This window comes from Carcharodon carcharias, chromosome 25 (assembly GCF_017639515.1).
Source record: "Carcharodon carcharias isolate sCarCar2 chromosome 25, sCarCar2.pri, whole genome shotgun sequence".
Taxonomy (NCBI): Eukaryota; Metazoa; Chordata; class Chondrichthyes; order Lamniformes; family Lamnidae; genus Carcharodon; species Carcharodon carcharias.
Window position 1 is genome coordinate 27,616,337 of NC_054491.1, and position 16,316 is coordinate 27,632,652.

The following is a 16,316-nucleotide window of genomic DNA, read 5'->3' on the forward strand; positions in this document are numbered from 1 at the left end:
TCAACTGCACCTGTAAAACAACTGGCATTTTATTTCAATACTGCTATGAATGCCGTAAAAGTCTTGCCTTCTCCCTAGATCGTTCTACCTGTTACTAGTCTTCATGCTGCTTCTTAAGTCAGAGACAGCTGATGGAACTTATTCCGAAAATTATCCAAAATATTAACTATATATTAATCCACTGAGGACTATAGGGCAATAAGCATCTCCAAAATAAGTTTTGAGTTTTTAAATTTCTTCAACAAGTACAGAAACATGATTGCAGTTGCATGGCATGCATTGTAAGGTGTCATATTTGAGAAAATGAATGGGTACCACCTCGAGAAACATTGTACTAAAAACAAAGGACAATAAATCTAACAACCTAAAGGGGAAGAGTACATAAGAATGATGCAAAAATTAAGGATGGATATTTTGCTTCAGAAATCTTCAAGGAAACAACTCATAGGATAACCAAATTCGATGAAAGTCAGAAGGAGATTTCCTAAAAACTTTGCAAATTAGAAGAACCTAAACAACAGACTGACCGATAGTAGCTGCATGAATTTTTCTCTCTCCTACTGAACATGTTCCAACTGAGTTCAACAACATGTGCTGAGAGATGATAGTGTTAGGAGTAGCAGTGAGTGGCACTATTAAAGGTTTCTCTGTTAAAAAGGCTCTAATTTAGAACTTAGGTGTTGTTGTAAATAATTATAGTTGGGTTTGGGTACCTGCTCCTTACATACCTAAAGGTAACTGAAGTTTATTAAGGGGTTCCTTATGAACATGAACTCCATTTATTGATAGTCAGCAACAGGAGGGTTCAGGTCCAATGAAAGACAGCTACATTCTGATACAAAGGCTGTTTTTTTCTGAATTATCTCCCAAATTTACAGGAGCTGAGAGTGTTGAAGTTAACCAGAAGCCAGATGCGATACTGAAAAGATAGATTTTAGATGAAACTCTTTTCCTAAAGGCACAATGGATTGATAGGAGAGTCAGTACATGTAATTCTTAATCCCAACCCTACTGTTGTCGCAAAGAATTGTTGGGGCACTTGACCAGAGGAAGCATCAGTACATAGCATGCCTGGGTAACTAATCATTAGTTACAAAGTGGCTTTGACAGTGGCCTGGAAGCTGGTGTCTGGCTTGTCCTTTAAGCTGGGTGGGGGGCTATTTTGGGGTGCAGGATGATGTCAAAAACAGGAATAGCAGAAAATGTGAACTAACTTACCAAAAAAAAGGCTGTCTAGTTTAATTCTAACTTCCTTCATTTCACTGTGCAGGCACAGTTTGCCTCATGTACCTTGGTTTATTGCATTTCACAACATTCAGGATTGTTCCCTTTTCCAATGCAAAAAGCCACTTAACATGTGACGAAGACACGTTTGTGGCTCAGAAAGTCAAAGAAAACTCTTCTGTCCTCAAAGAACTGAAGCAAATAATATCAGAGAACACTAGTAATTATATCCTGTATTAGAATTTGATTAGCAATTTTTATATGGCTCAAAGTTTCTTCATGGGTCTGAAATAACCAAATTAATAAGGTTGTCAAATGTAGATTAAATTTAAGATAAAATTTGGAAGTAAATTTAAATATACTTTACCATTCTTATGCGTTGTCTGTTTAATTCTGTAAGCTTGATGATATTTCTTCAAGATAGCTTAAGCTTAAACATAGGCAACACTGATTCTAGAGACACTGTACTGGATTCACTTTCCTGTGAAACTTTCCAACTCAAAGGTGTAAGAGGGTTAAAAATTGGTTGATAAGATGTAAGTTGATTTTTTTTGCTTATTAAATTTAGAAAATATTGAAATAATTTGCAGTGCACATTGGTTTTACACTTCAGAAGCAAACACTGGGTCTTGCAGTTAATACTTTAAACCAGGAAGGTTTGCAGGGTGGTGAGAGGTACACTTGGTCCACTTGATGTGTCAGGAGTTCCAATTCCAGCAATGGAGGGAACTCCATATCACCAAAACCTTAAGTGTTCTTGTTGATTCTTAGCCAGCACACTATTTCCCGACAACATCTTACCTCTTACCCCAAAGGATGTATGAAGTTTATGTAAGATTTCTCAAGTATATCATCAGAATATACCAATACAGTGCCTCAATTTTGAAAGTTTAAAACCAACACAACTGATTTCATTCAGCAGCTTCATCAATTGGAAAGATTGCAACACTAAGGTTGCTCCAGGATAATATTAGCAAAACCCTTTTTCCCTATTACCTCCCAGTTCATGCCAATACCATACTTCCCATTTCTCATTAAAGCTGATTATAACTTCTCTAGTACTGGAATCTGCTCAGTTGCTCTATGACACAGTAACATTTTAAAGGAAGAAACAATTACTGTTACGTAGCACTCGTGGATCTGATATCTTGTGGAAAGACCTATGTCAGCTGAGTACACAATAAGCTGCCGCCTGAGGATTGCTGAACAAAACAATTAATTACACTGTCAACCCCACGGGTTTTTAAACAATGAAAAGTAAATGATTACGGCTGGAAATTAAAATAAACAGCGGCAAACATCTGAAGTGCAAAACCTGCAGCGTCTATTCTAGAATCATTCCAGCTAACTTCCGCGACAAAAAGTAATTAGAACAAAATCTCACATAGCCAGAAATAGTTTTTAACGGGTACCATTGTATACATTTAATTTGTTCTTATAGAAATGCATCATGCCAACAAAATAAAAGGGATACTGCAGCTTTAAGCAATCACATGGCTTCCCTTTTCAGAAACTAGTAACATATAAACTAGGAGACACCAAATACACAGTTTGCTAAAAAGACCTTCCCAGAATGCATTTCAAATGGCCCTCTCTTTCTCTTGTGATCGGTTGTTAATTTTGGCCCAGTTCCAGTGCAGTACAGGAAAAGCCTTCAGCAAATCTTATAAGTATATTGGACTCAAAGTGCAGAATTATGGTTATGTGCACACATAATACACAATCAAATGGAAACTAAAGAGTTATATATTTACTTTAACGTACATGACATATACAATTTTATTAGTTTTCCACAATTTATATATGATGGCGATAGTCAATATGGGCCTAAATGTTAGTGAGAAATACTTCTGGAATAGAATTGCTCTAAGATAAAGATCCTTAAACTTTAATGCAAAACTGCCCCTTTAGTTATAAGTGTGCAGCTTATCTGCTAGATGTTTGCTTAGCCAGCCAATGGGCTACAATCCACCTGTTAATTAGCCAATGGTCTACAGGCATATTACATTATTTATCTGGTAGCCTACGAATAGTATACAGGTAAAGTATATCATCCACCCAGTAAAACCACAGACAGCTTTACGTATGTGAGGGAAAGGTTGATGAGGAGTACCTGCATAAATAAACATCATTGAAAGCATAAAATATGTCAACACTACATCAGCTAAAACATGGAGGATTAAAAAATGGAAAATCAACAGTAACTGAACTAACAGTTTTGACAGCAATTATGCACCAGCGCCCTGCAGCCAACAGAGGGGAAATACCAGTATGGACTCACAAAAACAAATACTTGTCAGCACAGAACCTATACGCGATGTTTTACAGCCTGTGCACAACCTGTGCAGGATAAAGTTTATTTGTTCTGTTCGGGTTAGAGGCAGTGCGCTGTTCAATGGCGCCGTGCCACGTCAAAATTTGAAGAGGAAGTGGACGAAGAGTATCACCAGTAGCCATAGTGAAGCAGTCATTCCTCCAGAAGCACTGTTGTTCCCATCGAGCACTGCTCCTCGATCTGTAAATGGACAAGCACATATTACCAGCTTAGTGATGCAGGTTATGTTTTGAAGATCACAATGCTGAAAATTGTAGCTTACAATGACCCTGAAATACAACTGAGAGGTGCTTGAAACCTATGAAGTCACTAATATTAAGAGACAGTATCCTCTAGGAGAACTGTTTACTGTGCTGCCTCTCACCTCCGGAATAACACTTGCAGTTGTATCAGACTGGTTTCTCTGTAAAGATGCAAATGAAATGAAAATGGCATACTAAACATAGCTCCCTCAGTCAAATGCATTTAAATTTACCACAATTTACTATTTTTGCATTAGTATTGATGAAAAAAAGAGACATGTCTAAGCTTTTCATCACACGCTCATCAGGACACTCGCAAGAATACCAATATAAGGGAAAAACAACAATTTATACAGTATGTGAAGAGAGTGATTAGTTGGCAAGTGGCATTGCCATGGAGAATGCACCACTGATGTTGACTGACAGTTAAATGCCAAGCATTGTTTGAAATTTAAACCTGACAGCTTGACCCTGACTGATCAAGGCATTGCCCTGAGGAATGACTCAGCGAATGGCTGTCACTTACTTTGTTTAGCTGAAACTGGCAAAACAAATGCACATATTCTTTCTGTCTGCAAAGAACCGGGTCCTGTGTATTAATATATGTAGCTTCCAGTACATGCAAATACACACTGTAAGCTGACTGTCAATCTTAAATTGGTTGTCAGTGTAATTCTTAGCACATTGAGGATTATTCAGCAAATGTTGTCTAATCGTGGAATCACATCTAATGTTGGACACTGCGTTTTGAGTTTTGCAAGCATGGGCTGGTTGGGTACGATCTGTACCCTGCTATTGTGAACAGCTGCTGGGACATGTTGTTTGATATGATCCGTCAATCTTTGGGATCACACTGGCACTGAAATTCATATACCACATTATTCATTTGTATTATAGGCAGAAGGTCTTTTGGCTTGATGGCAGCATTTTGTTAGTGGCGAATACTACTCATGTTGCTACTGAATAGTGGCAGAGTGAAACAACTAGCTTCACCTGTTAATAGACAAGGCCACATTACTAGCAGACAGAAAGAACATGTACATACATTTCACCTGTTTCAGCTAAACAAAATAAGTTATGTCATTCCTGGCTCATTCCTCAGGTCAACGCATTCACCAATCAGGGTCTAGCTGCCTGGTTTAAATTTCAAACAAGGCTTAGCAGTTAACTGTCAGTCACCACTGCTGCATTCTCCATAGAAACGACACTTGGCAACCAATCAGCACTCTCTTCATATACAGTAGAAATTGTTGTCTTCCCCTTACACTGGTCTTACTTTTGTCCTACTGAGCGCAAGATGAAAAGCTTAGACATAGCTCTTTTTTCAGCAATACTCAAGTTCTGTACTACCAAATGACTATTTTTGTATTAGGTTTTACTGGCAAGTTTTAGAAAAGCATTATCAAAGGAGGAGGCTGGGAATAGGAAGGAGCGAATTGTTTAGGGTATTTTTCAAAATTTGGTGCTAGTCAGAATTAGGCTGCAACAGTGTTTAGCTGAAACATTCCTATTTTAAAACTCTTTCTGACTTACAGTGAGAATGACTCATGTGGACACAATGAACATTCGCATTGATATAGTAGCCAGTGATCTGCTGGGATTTGGCTTAAAGCAGGGTTGTCCACATTTTGTATCGTGGTGGGATACCTATAAATCTTGAGGGAAACACATAGGGCGGAATCTTCTGCCTTTCGGGCCGGCCAGTCGGGAGTGGGCACGGAGCCAATCACGTGCCACCATTTTACATAGGAGGCCAATTAAGGCCCACCTAGTGTGACACATGCCTGGTAGCTCTCAGCATGTATGCAAAAGACGCAGAAATCTCCCTGAGGCACGGAGCTACCTCAGGGAGATAAGTTCAGTTTTAAAGTTGGAGAAAAAGAAAAAATAAAATTATTCAGACATATCCCCTCATGTGATAGTGTAACATGAGCTGGTACATGTTTATGAATGATCCAAAACTTTTTTATTTAATAAAACCTCATTCCACCCGTGGATGAGGATTCACGTAAAACATGAAGGCCGCTTGGGCTCTTTGCCTGCCCGCCGACCTTAAGGTTGGACAGGCAGCTCTGTTAATTGCCTAAGTTGGTTCATTAATGGCCTTAACAGGCCTTTGACAGTTCAATGGGTGCGCAGCCGACTCCGGCGTGCGGCGGCCGCCGAAAGATTGGAGTGATGCGCGGTGACATCGGGACGCACGCCCGACGTGACCATGTGTCGGCATGCGGGGCCCGCCCCCGCACACTGAAGAGAAAATTCTGCCCATAATGTTCAAATCCATGTTCCCGTTAATTTTAATAGGTGCTGATAGTATCTAATCTTGACATTTTAATTATCCAGTCAGAACATCCCTTTTTAAACTTTCAGATCCAGGGCATTCAAACAAGACACATCAGCAAATAAGTTGCTTAGATTGCAAAGGACAGATTTGCAGTGTTCAGGGCAGTTAGGTTGCAGCTTAGACTCCTTCTATTAAGGAAAATGATTGGGGAGGAGGAAACTCTACCTGCCACCCAATCTCTGCTATAGTGAACCTGGGAGTGTTTAATTGCAATGGTGGATTGAACAAACCGGAACACAAGTCCGTGACTTCCCTCACTGAGGCAAGCAGAAAGTAAGGGAGAGACTGTGATGTAATAGCAATACATATCTTTTTGTCACAAGCTTGTTTACATTTGTTGGCATTTCCATAGGAAAGCGCAAAAAAGTAGAACTGCATTTTTGGTGGTAGCATCAAATAGGTGGTATTGCAGCAGCCACTGTTTTATTCTACGCTCAATATTAAGTCCCACTGACTTCAATGAAGCAGAATCTCAACTTGGGCATTTAACAGGTGGCCTACAAGATACTGCTTGCTTTGTGTGATTAACAATGGCAAATTTCTACTCCAAAGAGATTTATTTCATTTTGTTCATCGGCAAGGCCAGCATTTATTGCCCATCCCTAATTATCCGTGATAAAGGTGCTGGTGAGCCCTCTGCTTGAAGCACTGCAGTCCTTGAGATGTAGGTACACCCACAGTGATGTTAGGTAATAGATTCAAGAATTTTGACACAGCGATAGTGAAGGAACAATGATATTATTCCAAGTCATGGTAATGTGAAGCTTGGAGGCGAACTTGCAGGTAGTTATGTCCTCATGTGCCTGCTGCCCTAAGCTTGTACGTTTGGAAGGTGCTGTCAAAGGAGCCTTGGTAAGTTGCTGCAGTGCATCTTGTGGACGGTACACACAGCTGCCACTGTGCACTAGTGATGGAGGGAGTGAATGTTAAAGATGGTGGATGGGGTGCCAATAAAATGGGTTGCTTTGTTCTGGATGCTGTTAAGCTTCTCAAATGTTATTAGATCTACACCCATTCAGGCATGTGAAGAGTATTCCATCACACTCCTGACGTATGCCTTGTAGATAGTGGACAAGCTTTGGGTAGTCAGGAGGTGAGTTACTCATAGCAGACTCCCAGCCTGTGACCTGCCTTGTAGCTACAGTTATTTCTGTGGCTGGTTCACTTCAATTTTTGATCAATGGTAACACCCAGGACGTTGATGGTGGAGTATTCAGTGATGGTAATGCCATTGAATCTCAAGGGGAGATGGTTAGATTCTCTCTTGTTGTAAATGGTTATTGCCTGGCACTTGAGTGGCATAAAGATCCACTATGAATAGCATTTTGAAAAATAAAATTAGCTTCATTTTCTATCTATCTTTGGATACCATGCATCATTTCCAGTTCAAAAATTATTTCAGAATCATGCATTTAAGATAGCCACCATTTGCTGTACAAGAGTTGACCTGAAACAACTCTAAATTTTTCTTCTCTCCCTGGGGTAAAACACCTAGTTTTTCTCTGCTGTACATCAGAAAATATTGGCTTATTAGCTAGATTAATATTTACAATAATGCAATTTCCTTTTGCTAAAATTATCTTCAAATAAAACCTTTGCAGTCTTAGGAACTAAATAGATTGAGGGGCGACTTGATAGAAGTTTACAAAATTATGAATGGCATGGACAGAGTAGATAGTCAGAAGCTTTTTCCAAGGGTGGAAGAGTCAATTACTAGGGGACATAGATTTAAGGTGAGAGGAGAAAACTATAGAGGAGATGTGCGGGGCAAGTTTTTTACGCAGAGAGTAGTGAGTGTCTGGAATTCGCTGCCAGAGGAGGTAGTGGAAGCAGGTATGATAGTGGTGTTTAACAGGCAGCTTGACAAATACGTGAATAGGATGGGAATAGAGGGATACGGACCCCGGAAGTGCAAAATGTTTTAGCTGACGGGCAATATGATCGGTGCAGGCTTGGAGGGCCGAAGGGCCTGTTCCTGTGCTGTGCTTTTCTTTGTTCTTTGTTAAACTTGCTGATCCCAAAGGGCTCCTGCAACTTTGACATCAGATGATTGTTATTCAATTAATTGGTAGTTAATGCTCTCTAAACAATGAGATTCTTCCCCTTCCAATCAGGGGAAGAGTCTAGCCAAAAAGCTCTTGGATCCCTGAGTATCTTCCTGTGAGATATTGCTGTTCAGTCAGTAAGGCTTCCCTTTCATATGAATTCAAGGTTCAACCAATGAGATCATATATTTAAGAGCACTCATTGAAATTATGTAACTGTGTTATGGAAAACATAAATAGAGACTGACAATGGCCAGGTATAGTCACAGCTAACAGGAAGGATGACACAGTAGAAAAGGCTCATGGTACCTATGACGACTAATTTACTGCAGTCTCTCCAAAATGATACTGTCTCTTTCATGCACCCTCAAGAGCATTCCAGTGACTACTTTTATTCCTGCTTTACTGTCATGTTCCTTCCTTTTGTTTAAATTATCTTGTCACTATTAAACGACTACTAGATATTTCTGTTGAACCCACAATCTAGAATGTTATTGTGTAAATGCATTCTCACCACATTATCAAAAAGATAGCTATTGACAAGCTGCTTTACAGAGTGATAAACTACAATAGCACTTTCAGTCATTGTGTTTTATCTTCATACACTAGCCTTAAAACACAGAATGAAAGAAGAATCTCTGTTTTACTGATAGGCTATGAAGACAAAAAAGTAACAAGAGTTATTCGTGTCACGAAATGGAAAGGTGCAAAAATCTGACAAACAGCCAAGATTATTTAGCATTAAAGTGCTAATCACAGGGGCTTCGAAACTATGCTGTGGTAGCAATAGGTACAAATGCACATAATGTTCATCTGAAATTCCTCTTTCTGCTAGTACAGCAGAGACATCAAAATATTTAAATAAAGCAAATAAACTGATGGTAAATAAGATCATGTGTGCTTTCTTTGTGGAAGGAGAATGAAATAAGCACTGGGGCCTATTGCCCCACAGCTCAATTTCAAAGCCAGTAACCCATATGCTACAATGGCCCAGCATTTGCTTGAATGTTGCACCTTGGGGCAAGCACTGTAAATTGGATTTTTCATCTCACTCTTCAAATTATATAATTTTTACACTGCAAACTGCTGGAAATGCAAATTGATAAAAGTGCAGCAAGGTCATCCAGAACCTTGTAAATGTAAGGTCCAATGTTCCATCACCTCAAACAATGAAATTAATGGGTAGAAAATGAATCAAAGCCAATGATAGAGAAGGGATTAGGGTTAATTAAAGTACAGAAAGAGAAACAGAGGGGAAGAGAGAATAGATTGAGAGAGATAGAAAATGCACAAAAAAGAAAAATAAGGAAAGAATTTCAAATTTACAATGCAAATCCAGCAATTTCTTGACAATCAGTTAATATCAATGGGAAGATTTATGCCCAGCTCCTGGTTTTAGAAATGAACAATGGAGCAGCACAAATTATCCAGCAATTTGTGGCAATTTGCAATTTTGTCGCCACAAACTACTATTTTTTTAACGGATCTATATTGGCATGCACTGTGAATATGACAATTTTTATTGCAATTTCTGAGCCATAAATTTTATCATGTGTTTCTATTCATCCAACATGGTCAAATTCAACCTATGAACACAGGCCTGAATCTGAGCTTAAAAATAATGTTTCTATCATATAACATCTGAAAAATACATTTTAATGACCGAATCACGTCTGGCAAGATCACTCTTCTCCTTCAAGATGATTGGGCGTTCTAGGTTGATCTTACCAGGGATTGGGCTGTATTCTTTTCCAAGAGCAAATATTTTCAAAGTAATGTTCCAAAAAGCATCATATCACAATGCATATACTGAGTATTTCAGTGTACAATTTGAAATGGTCCAAAGCTATTGATGAAAGTTTAAACACACACATGCACATGTTTACAATGCATTCAGCACAACAAAACTAAACAACTAAACCAGGTCACTACAACTGTGCTAATTGAACTAGATGAATGGAAACACTACAAAGCAACAGACATTTTAAAGGGATCTGGATACTGGGAATTAATTAATGGAGGAAATTTATTTAGAAGCTGTAAAGAGGCAACAACAGTACTGGTACTGAAGACCAATTTCTTTGGGTTAATGGGTTAATTTATTTGCTTGAACACCAGCATCTAGTTTAGTATTCTGTAGGACTCACAGAGACTGTTAAGTTGTAGTGCAGTTATAATTTGTTTCATGCATTTTTAATTTTTCTTTAATTTTACAAACCTTTCCAATTTGCAAGAACTGTAGAAGTTTTCTCTTCTAAAAAAAAATTGAAGAAAGCAAAAAGCTTATGATGAACAATTTAAATGTAAACTAAGTTGCAACAAGAGTGTGGAGGAAACTTCAATACAGGATTTCAGTGTTAGTCACGTGATGCACTGTGTGCTAAATCCAGATCAGAATACATGCAGTCTGAAATCGAAGGTCCAGTGTTACAAAGGGTGGCCTGGCATGAAATTATTACAGGTGCTTCAGGTGAAGTAGACAAAATAAGAGCAACCGACCCCATTCCTCCATGTGCCCTGGAAGTGAAAATGAACGAAAAATCACTAACACTTTGGCATCAACCCATCTAAGTACTCTCTACGTAGATTGTATGCCTGGATAGAGACACCAATCAGTTGTAGACAGCCTATGTTGCAGTCTTTCCTCAGTGAGACCAGCCTGTCAAGCAGCCTTGGATCATGAAGCTCTTCCAATGGTCCGTCTGTGGATTGTGGAACCCAACAACATTGACCTGGTATTGCCCGAACCAGAGCATTCATGGCTCATTTTAGGATTCAATTCATTATAACATTAGCAAAGTAATTGAGGTTTGACTGAGGGACACAATCACCATCTAAGTATTGAACACTGGAGAAAGTTCTGATCTCTCTTTTGGAAGTGTTCAGTCAAAGCTGCCTCCTGTCCAGAACCTCTAGCAGAAAGTCTTTAGCAGGAGGGGAGTTGGTACAATTCTCATTAGCAGTGTAAATTCTGTAAACCATTTTACATCACTCGAGTATAAAGGAACTTTTTAAGGGCTGGCAGGTTAAACTGCAGCATTAATTATGCTGATCATTCTAACTATGGGTTCTTGAAAAGTTCCTTTCCCTGCAAGTGGATTGTTAGAGCAAATTGATTTCAGGAACTCAGGGCTGTATGTGGTTGTTGGAAGATAGGTTGATGGAAGGTCTCAACAGTCTTAAGCCCAGAGTGCATATTGACTTCTCAGGACTGATATAGCAATATCTAATAAACTGGATATTCAATTCAAGAAGCATGTATGAATTCAGGCTGAAGATATTATGAAGATTTGTCAATAGAAAAAGTAGATTTTGGATTTATTCAAAATCATTACCCATAATGCTATGGATTAATTAACAAAAGGAGGTTTCATATGCAACTATATAATTCTTTCACTATGACAAATCATTAAAAAGATGATTGTAATATTATCAATGTAAATGGTGCAAACAATAAACAGCAAAGCTCGAAGCAGTAGACAGCAGCGTTTGCAAGAATTGTTAGTTCACATATCAGATCTTTTATTTCATCTATGTTCAACTTCCAGATGCCATGTAGTTAAAATCATTCCGAACGTTTAACCTTTCGTCAGCACAAACTTTGATTTAAATTTAAACAAACTGCACTGCAGGTGCTATTAATTGCATTTTGAGCTTGAACCAACTTCATTTTCTTTAATGGTGAAATCTAGATGAATGGTCAAATGATATACTTAGCTAGACAGCGTGTATTTCTCTACAAATAAAATGGAATTGCAACCTCAACATACATAAAACACGTTTTTCTTGTAGCTGCTCCGTGTTCTATACTAAATCAGTGTAACTTCCATTGCCCAGTTGACTCAGTTGTTTGAAGTACTACCATGGTTAAAATATGAGATGGTTATGTTGGATCACCTCCTGCTCACTGGACCTAATGATATTGGACTCCTGAATTTCTAGTACAAATCTTTACCAAGTTGACAAATGGATTGATGGCAGTTATATAACTTGTTCTTTTGCTCAAAGATAAGTTAGAGATGTTCTTAATAGAAAATAAAAGTTTTTATTTTTAAATTGCATTTTAGAATAATGTTAAACACAGCATGAATACAAGGAAGTATGGTGGTACAAAGGGCTGGTACATGTCCTTTCGTCTTTGGGACCTATGTTTGAATCCAGACTAATTGACGCTCTGAGAGTTTTTTTTGTCTGGAGGCTAACACGAACTGAGTTTGGGACAGTTTCAGTCAAGTTCTTGGTGGCTCAATAATAACCATGGGCTTATCCATGATTCAACAGTTCATGCTTCTCTTTACCCAATCTGGAGGAGGATGAGGATCAATATAACGATGGAAGGATTTATTCAGTGGAATTCATGTAGAACAAGTAATTATTGGGAAATTAGATCACCCACTCCGCAGTAGAATTTCCCAATGCGGCCTAGCTAGGAATACAGATGTGGAAGATCTTGGCTGTAAACACACAAACAATGTGTTGCCATTTTGGAATTGGACAGAAACCTGAGAATAGATTGTTTATTTTATAGTTTTATCATTTTCCAGTAACCCATGCCAAACCTGCTTATTTTTTTGCTCATGTAGATATGGGGCCATGACATATACTCCTTTCTTGGTGGAAAAGGTGTGATGACCCCAAACCACAGGGGGCAAGAAGGCTCTCTAAATGCATGGTCAAAAGGCAGTGACAGTAAATAGCCAAGGAGATCAATGCCACTAGTCAAGCCTCAAGGACCTCAAGGATACATTTCCACAAGAAGTTCAATGACCTCACATGGTCAGGTTCAGTGGATGCCTTTTCAAATGTCATACCCTACCAATTGTATCAGTAGCCTTAAGCACTATTCAAATCACTACATCCCCATCATTCACCTATCAACAATTTCTATCGATTAGGCCTCGTATCTAACATTTGTATGCTTCAACTGACCCTCATATGCTTAGTCCTGCTGCACGTCTCACATGTTGGACACACTGGGTGAAATCTTGTGTCCTCTCCTGTGGTGAGTTTGGTGGACAGGACTGGGGGCATTTAATCAGGCAAGTGGGTGGTGGGTAGGGACCCTGTCACCTTCCCGCCTCCACTCTGATTAATTCTGTGACAGGAAGACTCATGAATGGCCTTCCCACCCTGCCAGCAACTGAGGTTCTTAAGTGGGCAATTATTGGCCACTGCTGAAAAAAATTGACATGCTGTAAAAACTTTTCATCTTGCACTCATCAGGACAGATTCACAAGAATATCAAATATCAAAGGGAACAACAATTTATACAGTAATAAGAGGGTGCTGATTGATTGGTAAGTGGACTGTAATTGGTCAAGGCAATGCCATGGAGAATGTACTCAGGAACAGTTAACTGCCAAGCTTGTTTAAATTCAAACAAAGCAGTTCAACACTGATTGGTCAAGGCATTGCCATGCGGAATGAACCAGGGAATGGCTGCTCTAAGCTTTTGTTTAGTTGAAAAAGGTGCAATGGGTGGATATGCAATGGGTGGATATGTTCTTTCTTTTTGCAAAGAACAGGGCCCTGTGCATGTGAATATAGATAGCTTCTAGCATGCCTAAATGAGCTACATTGCAAGCCTGAGTGATAATGTTAAATTTGCTGTCAGTGTAATTCTTGGCACAATCAGGATTATTTGGTAAGTGTTGTCCAATCACAGGATCACATCTAACATTGGACACTATTTCTGAGTTGTGCAAACACAGGTTGGTTGTTTGAGTACAGTCAGTACTTTGCCTGTTGCAAACAGCTGAAGTGATGTGCCGTTTGATACGATCCCCCAGTTGTTGGGATGTACAGCGTACATACCTGGCATCACACCAGCAAATTTATATAGCACATTACTTATTTGTGTGATAGGAAGAACATCTTTTTGGCTTGACGACAGCATTCTGTTAGTAGAAGACAAAGTACTGAACCAGGATGAACATTGACCATAAAATGCACGGATGCTTGTTGAAGAGACCTTCACATGTTGGCAGAATTGTTGCTTAACACCACATTCACATCAAGTAAGTAAAACAAATACAACAAAAAACTGTTTAATTGTATAACTGATTTTTATACAGAAAAATACTTGTGTTACAGGGGTCTGTGGAATTTTGTAATATGGAAGGGGATACTAAGAAGTAAAAAGGCTGAGAGGCCTTACATATGAATGTACAAACATATGAATTAGGAGGACTAGGCCAATCAGCCCCTCAAGCCTGCTCCATCATTCAATAAGATCATGGCTGATATGATTGTAACCTCAACCCCACATTCCCACCTACCCTGGATAACTTTCACCGCCTTGCTTATCAAGGATCTAATCCCTTAAAAACATTAAAATACTCTGCTTCTACTGCCTTTTAAGGAAGAGTTTAAGGAGAAAACATTCCTCCTCATCTCTGTTTTAAATGGGCTATCCCTTATTTCTAAACAGTGACCCCTAGTTCTAGATTCTCCCACAAGAGGAAACATTCTCTCCATATCCACCCTGTCAAGATCCCTCAGGATCTTATATGTTGCAATCAAGTCACCTCTTACTCTTATAAACTCCAGCAGATAAAAGGCTAGCCTGTCCAACCTTTCCTGATAAGACAACCCTCTCATTCCAGATATTAGTCTAGTAAACCTTCTCTGAGCTGCTTCCAAGATATTTACATCCTTCCTTCAAATAGGAGACCAATACTGTCCAAGTACTCCAAATGTGGTCTCACCAATGCCCTATATAACTGAAGTATGCTTTTATATTAAATTCCCCTCATAATAAATGATAATATTCTATTATTTTTCCAAATTACTTGTTGTACCTGTGTTCTAGTCTTTTGCAGTTCATGCACTAGGTCACCTGGATCCATCCACATCTCAGAGGTCAGCAATCTCTGATCATTTAGTTAATATGCTTCATTTTTATTTTTCCTGCCAAGGTGGGCAGTTTTATATTTTCCCACATTATACTCCATTTGCCAGATCTTTGCTCACTCACTTAACCAATCTATATCCCTTTGTAACAAAAACAAAAACAGAATTACCTGTAAAAACTCAGCAGGTCTGGCAGCATCGGCGGAGAAGAAAAGAGTTGATGTTTTTTTTCTTCTCCGCCGATGCTGCCAGACCTGCTGAGTTTTTCCAGGTAATTCTGTTTTTGTTTTTGTTTTGGATTTCCAGCATCCGCAGTTTTTTTGTTTTTATATCCCTTTGTAGCCTCTTTATGCTTTACAATTTACTTTCCTACCTATCCTCGTGTCATCAGCAAATTTAGCAACCACATCATCAGTCCCTTCATCTAAGTCACTTATATAAATTTTAAAAAGTTGAGGCCCCAGCATTGATCTATGTGGCGCACTACTCGTCACCTTATGAAATGCTTTCTGGGAATCTAAACACAGTACATGCACCTGTTCCCCTTTATCCACAGTGTATGTTACTTCTTCAAAGAATTCCAATAAATTGATTAAACATTGATTTCCCTTTCATAAAACCATGTAGGCTCTGCCTGATTACGTGGAATTTTTCCAAGTGCCTTGCTATAACATATTTAATAATAGCTTCTAATATTTTCCCTATGACAAATGTTAAGCTAACTGGTCTGCAGTTTCCTGCTTTTTTTCTCCATCCCTTTTGAAGACAGGAGTTACATTCATCTGCCATCTCTTTATTTTCTATTCTTAATTTCCCAGACTCACTTTTTATAGGACAAACGCTCATTTTGTTAACTTTTCTTTTTTAAATATCTATACAAACTCTTACTATTTCTTTTTATATTTCTAGCTAGCTTTCTTTCGTACTCTATTTTTTCCCTCTTTATTAATTTTTTAGTCATTCTTTGCTGTGTTTTCTACTCTGCCCCATCTTCTGACCTGCCACCCATCTTTGCACAATTATGTGCTTTTTCTTTAAGTTTGATACTATTTTTTAACATTTTTAGTTAACCACAGATAGTGGATCCTCTTCTGGAAATGTTTCTTTCTCGTTGGAATTTATCTATTCGCTGCATCCTGAAATATCCCCTTAAATATCTGCCACTGCACCTCTATTGATCTATCCCTTAACTTAATTTGCTAGTTCACTTTGGCTAGCTCTGCTTTCATGCCATCACAATTGCCCTTATTGAAGTTTAAAATACTAGTCTTGGA

At 38.7% G+C, this 16,316-nt stretch overlaps 1 protein-coding gene across 7 annotated transcripts in view; it reads right to left on the reverse strand.

Annotated features, from left to right (window-relative positions):
- Positions 1–2,619: 2,619 nt before the first annotated feature.
- Positions 2,620–16,316, reverse strand: part of LOC121269562 (opioid-binding protein/cell adhesion molecule-like) — a 1,143,507-nt gene continuing 1,129,810 nt past the window's right edge. For 5 of the 7 annotated variants that reach the window (XM_041174257.1, XM_041174254.1, XM_041174255.1 and 2 more), the window contains 2 exons: positions 10,409–10,444; positions 2,620–3,739 (listed from right to left, as the gene is read on the reverse strand). In XM_041174257.1, the coding sequence (XP_041030191.1) occupies positions 3,636–3,739; positions 10,409–10,444 (140 nt within the window). In that variant the 3' untranslated portion in view covers positions 2,620–3,635. The remainder of the gene's footprint in view (positions 3,740–10,408; positions 10,445–16,316) is intronic. The other 2 variants (XM_041174256.1, XM_041174258.1) reach the window with 1 other exon arrangement.